Source organism: Typopeltis vanoorti, chromosome 1, assembly GCF_054136105.1.
Source record: "Typopeltis vanoorti isolate ZY-2024b chromosome 1, IOZ_Tvanoo_1.0, whole genome shotgun sequence".
NCBI lineage: Eukaryota > Metazoa > Arthropoda > Arachnida > Uropygi > Thelyphonidae > Typopeltis > Typopeltis vanoorti.
Window position 1 is genome coordinate 186185063 of NC_143549.1, and position 9017 is coordinate 186194079.

Below are 9017 nucleotides of genomic sequence, written 5' to 3' on the forward strand. Positions count from 1 at the left end.
GCTGAAATATCTATTGCATCCTTTTGTTTCGATGTTTCAGATTTTACAGTCTGGCAGAATGGGTGGATGTATCCATCATGTTCATCTGTTTTTCCTTGAAGGCTCCCTGTTAGTAGGTTTTGTATATATTGCTCCAATCACTTTGTGTCATAAACTAACATTTTTCTTTATGGGGAATGGTTGTAGTTTCTTGTATATATATTTTCCCAGTCTTTTTGCATTTCTTCAACAAACACTAAGAAATGCAGGGAAGGAAGAATATTCTCTGAAGATTTTTGCTATATGGTAAGTACTACCTAGAAAAAAAATTTTAGTGTTGAATTAAAATTACCATATTAATTAAACTAATATCATATATCATTATTGAGGAATTGGATTTTAAAGTATTAAATCTGTGAATATAAGAAAAGTTATGTTACAATAGAGAAATTCGACTGAATTTGAAAGTTTGACTCGCCTGGCAGGTAAATAACAATAGAGCATTAATTTATTAATAAAGTGCATCCACAAGTAACCAGTTTATTAGGCAGACTGCATCATTTGTAGTTTCCACCACTTTGTCAAAGATAGTTTTGCCCAGGCTAAGGGCTCAAATTCCACTATGGCATGGATGATTTTTTAGTATCTGTAGATAATTTTTATTGATCAGCATAAAACCATCACTACCACCCTGCTTGTTTGCTAGTCTGAAGTAGTTGAAAATATACCACATTTGATCTGATTCCCACATTATCTCTTAACCTTTATCCTATATAAGCATGCTGTAATTGTCCAGCCTTTTATGAGATAGGATTGCCATTTTTAAAAATAATAATAAATAGGTGAGTGGGGTGGTGGTGGGGGGGTTCAAGTTTGCCAGTGGATGAATTACAAACTGCCACCTTACTTGGGAATGATCATGCACAGTAACATTTTGAGTGTACTCAAAATACTCCAGAAAACATTTAGTCAATAGCATTCCTGTAGCCAGAGTGCTTATTAATCTGGGATGCTAATAGGGAGGGGGGGGGGTAGAAGAAGAAGAAGAAGTATACCAATAAATGTGGCACATTCATTCAAATGGACTACAGTTTCAACAGTTAAGCATATTAAAACATACAGTGCATTGAACTGGACTGGATGGGATGTGTCAGCAGACAATCTTACAAGAGTTCTAATCATATCAGCTAGAAAACAAGCAGCTTTGTATACAGTGGACACAGGAACCATTGGGGGGAAAAAGCCATATCAACCAGCGATTTCCAGCTCTGTTGTTCCACATTAACAGCTGGAATATCCTCAGCATCATGAATCAAATGATAGTGCAAGTTTGCATCACTGAAAGCTGATAGTGCATTTGGGAAGGGGGGGGGGTTCTTGGCCCACATTAGTTTCCATAATAATAGTGCAACATGTGACTGTGATATGAGTGGATATTCAATTTGAATATTATTGTTAACTAGTATTCCTTTGATATCCAGCTCACAAGATATCCCTCTGGTAATGGTTACATACAGCACTATTAATAAAATTCCATATTACAAAAAACCCTCATGCTCATGGAACCATTCAAAAATAATTGCTTACTAATTTGAACTACTGAAATCTCTAGTCAGAATTCCCATAGCTGCAATATTTTATTGAACTTGATATAGTTGATTGCATTTATTGACAGTTTACCCCAAAATTTACTCTCACAAATTATTATGCTGAACACAAATACGTTTATTTTGAGCTTAAACTAGCTGCACAAGTCGCATTGCTACTAGAAGTCGTCCCATGTTGACAGATTTGAAAGGAACTATTCTCACAATATGAAATATCATTCAAAATAATTATATTCTTTTAGAAAGGTACCATTCCTTTCCCAATTAAAATAGCTATTTTTTTAAAGAAAAATAGAATATAAACTATTAATAAAACTCAGGCACGCTGCAGAGATGATTGAAATCTAAATGATACAGAATGGAACAAGAATGCACCCCAGAAGCACACTTAAAGTTATACATTTAAATTCAAATCACTGAGTTGTAGCATAGTAATTTAAATTAATCTCCAAAAAAGTGTAACTACAATTCAAAGCATGTTGCCTGAAATCTTCCACTGCTTTCTAAATGGGTGACCCTTTATTCACCTGCTGAGGGAAAAGCATTCTCCATCCTGTTCTGTATCTCTGTGTGTACACATGTCTGCTCTAAGCTATTATATGGGTTTCAGATGTATGATTCTACCAGAAATATGTACTTCAATCCAGTGATAGACAGAGTCCACTGGTAGGCAGTCTGAATTGCATTCAGAACATTTTCTGCCTGACCTGTTTCTAGATTCTCCTTCCAAGAGAATGCATCATGCTTGCTTAGACATGAGCAGGATCTTTCTAATGTGCATCTAAGATTCCCTGTTCATGATAAGAAAATTTGTTAAATGCCATCCCTTTCTTATACAAGTCTTTTTTTTATATACAATTTTTAGAAGGTAGAAAAGTTTTTTACTTGATTATAAATTAAGCCAAGAAATGTATATTCTTGTTTACTCCTTTATATAAGTGTAAGCAAACAAAGTTTGCGCATGTAGTTTCATCATCACTAGGCTAGTTGTATAAAGAAGCTAATTTATTTATTTCACATATGGATAAAAATAAGAAATTAATGAGCAAAACTATATACAGATTGACATTTCAACCCTAAGACAATGGTATGATATGGTGCCCTGTACTGCCATTAATTAAGCATACCCTTGGTGTGTGTGTGGGGGGGGGGGGGGGATACCTGAAGATCAACCACAGCGACTGCCTGTCAGATAAGTTGCTGCTGTACAGGTGTCTACTCCATGTTAGGAACAGCCTCTCTTTTGGGAAGCTAGGAAGTAACAACTTCTGACTAATACTTCACCCCAGGGTCCAAATGCCAACAATGGTATCCTGGACACTACAAGAAATGAGCAAACAATAGAAGCTAATGACTTCACATTAATTGCCATAGCATCCCATAATACAAAGCACAGATTCTTTCGGATAAGTATAACATCCCTTCCCATAATACATATCATTATACACATTCAAAAGGATGAGTGCTTTGCATTATGAGATAAGGCAATTATTGTGTAGTCATTAGCTTCTATATACAAGTAGCCTAGTTATGAAGGAACTTCATATGCAAACTTTGCTTATACATGGATAAAGGAATAAACAAGAATATAATTTCTTGGTGACTTTAATTTAAACTTTTAGAAGGGTTTAAATATAGCACTAGAGTAGCTAATGTTGTCTGCACAATTAGCACATTCTATCTTGGCATGTTACTTTTCCACCAGTCTGTTCCCCCCCCCACACACACACACACAGGATTAAAGACAGTCTTAAACATATATGCAGTACTCTTCTATTCAGATTGACTTCAATTTCCTGATACTTTATAAATCAAAATATTTATGACTTCTTAGTGATTTATCAAAATCAGAATCATCATGGGAGCAGTACTATATCAGAATAATTCCATTGCATATAACATTTTTACAAAACTGCATATCATGGAGCTTGTTTTAGACCACATAAAAATGAAATGTTGCAGGTGTATGAACTATTATTATCCTACCATAAGTTAGGAACAATAGTATATACAAAATGATTTTTAGAAATTAATGTGTTGTCCTCTTTGACTCTAATAACTACTGTAGTGTGTTTCATGGAAGATTTCTGCTAATTTCTGGTAGATGATTAGTAATATTGTGCTCCACTCCTCCTCCTCTAAAGCATTAGTAAATTCCACTAATGAAGAAAGCTGTCTCATTAATGCCCTGCTTTTACATTTCCATTCATTCAACAGATATTCTGTTGGCTTCAGCTTGCAGGTTCTTTGCTATCCATCACGACATTCCATTATTCTCTTCAGATCATGCGATTATAGTTATTATTTTGGAATGTATAAAGCCTAGTATGATAAAATTTGTAAATGAACATGGGGTTCCAAACAGATGTATGATTCAAATAGGTAACAAGAAATAAAATAATTTCTTGGCCTCCAAACTATCTGATAAATAATTACTGCCTTTCGGTCTCTTATTAGACTATAGAAACCAATATGCCAAATTAATATTCTCACAAGTCAGTATGGATAATGATCTTTTCTATAATGCACAGCAATATGTATGTATGTATGTATGTATGTCTGAAAAGAAATGTGCTGTACATTGTGGGATACTGATGCAATTAATGTGAAGTCAACAGTCTTTATGCAAGTAGCCTTGCTGTGAAGATACTTCACACAAACTGTTGTTTACTTACACTTGGGTTAAGGCAGGGATCTTCAACCTTTCAGACAGTGCAGGCTGCATTAAAAATTTTAATGAAGCCCACGGGCCACTGAGCAATACTGTGGTATTTAGAATTGTAAGATGCTTTCCAGATTCACAAGGAATGCTGTGAATTTGATACTTCACATAAAATCCTATAAAAATAAACAAACTCAGCTTTAAGAACGTAGGTAGGAGTCAGGTTCATGATAAGTAAATACAATCGATACTTGAAAAAAGATAATTTAATGAAGAAAACATTCATTTTTTTACAATGTCAATGGGAAACTTGGCAATGCTTTTCCTTGACCAGCTTGTCGATGTTGGCATCAATATTGGAAATCACTATGCGCAGAATATTCTCGAGATGTTGGTCTATAATCTGAGTTCTTGTCTTGAACTTGCTTCATTCTGGAGAAGAACTGCTCACATAAGTATGTGCTTTCTAACAAAGTGTACATCTTCAAAGCATGCCAGCGAAGATTAGGGAATGCGTCCTCAGAAATGTAGTCTGTAAAATGTAAGCAAGGGCACATTGAATAATTTTTCTCTCAAAGAAGAGTTGTTTTGGAGTTCAAGCAGCTCCATTTGTACTAAGCCTGGCATTTCAGCAGCATTGATACTGAATGGCATTGAAAATAAATCTAAAGAAGACTGTTGGATACGAAAATCACTAAATCTCTCTTCGAACTCACTTCGCAACATGGCTAATTTTGTAGCGTATTCGTCAAGAGACGAACAATTGGACTCAGCGAGAAGTTAAAAATGAATTATGTCTTTTTTTTGTTAGTTGTGACTCCCAAAGTTTGAGCTTGGCCACAAAGGCTTTGATGTGATCAAACAGAGTGTGCACCAGTTTGATGTTTTGATTGTACCGTATTTAGGTCATTCATATGCAACGAGATGTCTGTCTCAAAGGCATAGTCTGTCATCCACTTCAGATCATTGAAGTCTGCATTCGGCTTCCCTTGGTTTGCATGAATTGCTGTATTTCGCTCCAAATCAAAGACTTTTAAGAACCTTCCCTCTGCTCAACCAACGCACATCACTATAATAAACCACATCGCCGTGATCCGCTTCACACTCTTGGGTCAAAAACTCTTGAAATTGACGATGATTCAATCCTCTTGCCCTAATAATGTTGACAACAGTCACAATAACCTTCACGACATTCTCAAATCCAATAGTTTTCATGCAGAAATTCTCCTGGTGGATTAGACAGTGGTAATGGACGAAATCTTTTCCTTCTAGTTCTGGTTTTTTTCCGTAGCAGTGCAACAAACCCTTCGTTCTTTCCCACCATAGCAGGGGCACCATCAGTTACTACACCCTCGAGGTTGGTTAAACTGAGGTTGAAACGCTGGAGTGTTTTCTTTGTGGCTTCATATCAGTGAAGTCACAAAGAATATCAGTGCCTTTTGTCATTTCTTTCATAGGTACGAGCGCTAGGCCACTAAGTCAATTCACAGTAAATTGCTGATCAGTGCCACAGACAAAGATAGCCAGTTGTGCTGTATCCTTCACATCTGTGCTCTCATCTAAAGCAAGTGAATATGATGTAAATTCGGACTACCTTTTTTTTAAAAGTTCCTTCAATGTCATTGACAAGTTCTTCAACACGTCGTGCTACAGTTACCCTAGACAAACTCGGTTTTTTAAACGCTTCCTTATTATTTGGGCACAGAATTTCCCCAGCAGTGATGAGACACTTTCACAAACTTGCCATCCAAGAAGGCTTTTGATTTTTTAGCAATTTGTTCAGCTATTACATAACTTACGCTTCGCTCTCTTCCCTCTGCCTTTTAAATGTACCCTGCTGGCATTTAAAATCAATTTGGAGATGGTTCACTTTTTCCACATAAAGCTGCCCTGAAGGTGATTGAAATTGGATGCATGCTTTGTCTCATAGCGTTGATTTATATTGTATTCTTTTGATACTAGCACTGACTCACGACAAAATAAATACATTGGCTTATCATCGATCGGCACAAAAAAAGTACAAATTGGTCCACTTTTCATTTAAAACCTGACAAGAATCACTTGATTTATGCTTTTTACTCATAGACGCCATAGTGATGGAAGATGAACCCAAAAAATGATCCAAAAAAATGGCTGTGTAACGGTTATTATCCACTGAATATGTCTCACACTAATGAAAAAAGTCTGGCAATATAAAACCACAATAGGCTATGGCTGACGAACCTGCATGCGTTTATACACAAATATCACATGTTAATGGCTGACTGACTGTGGATGAGATCCTCTTGTATTTATATGAAATAACAAAGTATCGAGAACCTTCGAAATGTATCTGGAAGGCACTAGACAGCACACTCGAACAAACTACTGCTTCAGCCATACCTGCAACGTTGGTATACTAGTACTTAAGTACCGCTTGGTGCTGGTAGATGGCTGAAGAAACATATCTGTTTAATATTTATTTTTATAGGATTTTAGGTAAAGAATCAAATGCACAGCGTTCCTTGTGAATCTGGAAAGCATCTTACAATTCTAAATACCACAGTATAGCTTAGTGATCTGCAGGCTTCATTGAAATTATTTTTTATTTAATTGCATTTTAATGTTAAGTAGTTATTTTATCAAAATGGCCGGCGGGCCACGGCAAAGAACTCCGTGGCCACAGGTGGCCCACGGGCTATGCGTTGAAGACCCCTGGGTTAAGGATTAAAACTAGAATGTAATTTCTTGTCTAGTATAATTTAATATCACATTTGCATGAAGAGATCACATGAAGCCTTGAAAACTTTTGTTGACAACTTTTAAACTAGTATATACAAGAGTCATAGAAAGGGAGTTATCCTTTGTCAGCTTCACATGAGACACAATCATCTAACACTTTTATTTTTTCAAGGGCTGATCACTTAAGTACTAGAAACAATTTACATTCGCCACCTATTATTTGATTGTGCTCATCATAACATAAAACCAACTCCTTACTGTTAGTCAGGTAAAGTAGAAATTTGGGTAACTCATGGAGTTTATACCATTGCCATCTAAAATGGATGTAAGTTTCTTGCTGGAAAGTCAACAGTAATAATAACTTTGTGCAGATGTTATTTGACATAAAACAGTCTTTGCCAATTTTGCTTTTACAAAACTCCTTTTATATAATTATATTTTTATATATCTGGTTTAAATCATATTTTATGTTAAACTACATTTGGTCTCTGGCTTGTATCATTTTACATTTTTCTTTCTGTATGCTATCATTATATTGCTTGTATTTATTATTATCTTGTATATTCTTTTGGTATACCTTGGACCTGGTGCAATTCAGTTATTGTTAAGCCATAAGAAACAAATCAGAATTACTGTTTTGAATTGATGCATATGAACTATAATGATGTGAATTATTTATAACATGAATCTCTGAATCACATAGTGATAAGTATTGATTATGAAATTTGCAAGTAGTGATGTAAAAACATCTTTATTTTTATTTTATATGGGAGTGTTTTTTTTTCTCTCTTTCTTTTTAGATCCAGAAGGATCCTTGTGTTATACTGAAAATTGATTTGGATAATATTTATAAGCAATCAGAGACAAATCTCTTATTCTGTGCTTCAGAATGGAAGATTGGAAACATTTAAAAGCAAGTTTCTGCATCTTATCCATCAGACAAGATATCTATTTTGATTTTAACAGAATAGTATACATCTTTGTCCTCATAATGAGGAATAGTGTGCTAGCATAGCTTTTTAATGTTGATATTTGTCTGATTGTTCTAGGTGTAAAAATTAATAAATACAAGATTTATTTTTATCCTAACAAAAGCTATGGAGTTAGAATAGCAGTAAATTTGGGATTACTTGAAATATTTTCCCAAAATTTGTTTCTTTTGTTAAATAGTGATAGAGTAGAGTAGTGTAAAAGAGAACTTTATTAAAGTTTTGTAAAATTCTCATGAAAAAAAAGAGAATTTCATATTTTAATTGCTGTTTCTGACAGTGATTTGGTGATGCTTTACGACTCTATGATGTTTAATAATTCTGCTTATGAATAATAGTAAATAGCTGTATACATGAATTATTGGAATGCATGACAGACATGCACTGGTGTAAGTGTGTGTGTGTGTGTGTGTGTGTGTGTGTGCGTGCCCTCGTGCGTGTGTGCGTGCATGCGTGCGTGTGTGTGTACACTCATTAACTGTTTCATTGGAGACATGTTATTTGACATATCTAGAATATAGCTAGTATTAACTTTTCACTATGTGGATTTTTGTACATTGTCAACAAAGTTATGTATAATAAACATACTAGTAACATATGTATTATATGTGTGTACATATGTGTATGTATACACATACACAATTATACACACATACAAACGAAATCTGAAATGATTATGAATATTTCATTGGTAAATTGTACATGCTTTAAAAAACTACTGTGGAGGCAGTTCTTGAGGTTTTTTTTTGTAAGCCAAAAAAAATGTGTCTATTTTTATTTGCTTTTAATAATTGTTTCTAATACATAATTCAAATTGCTGTCTAAGAAATCATTTTATATTCCATGGTTCTTCAAATAATGATTTATACTATATACCCCTGTGAGTTTTTGATACATATAAGCTACTGAAAAGTTCCATAACATTAGTACTGTTCTGAAGGATATTTGCTATAGCAAACTTTCAATTATAATATATTTCTTTGATCCCTAAAACTTAATGTTGTTGTAAAGTATAAAGTGATTTATTTCTGTTTAGTAAAAATATTCTCATAAGAATAT

At 34.5% G+C, this 9017-nt stretch overlaps 1 protein-coding gene across 1 annotated transcript in view; it reads left to right on the top strand.

Moving 5' to 3' along the window:
• roq (RING finger and CCCH-type zinc finger domain-containing protein roquin) overlaps window positions 1-8315 on the top strand; it is a 504568-nt gene extending 496253 nt beyond the window's left edge. The window contains exon 19 of the mRNA XM_090405434.1: window positions 7770-8315. Within this exon, the coding sequence (XP_090261560.1) occupies window positions 7770-7804 (35 nt within the window). The 3' untranslated portion in view covers window positions 7805-8315. The remainder of the gene's footprint in view (window positions 1-7769) is intronic.
• The last annotated feature ends 702 nt before the right edge of the window (window positions 8316-9017 follow it).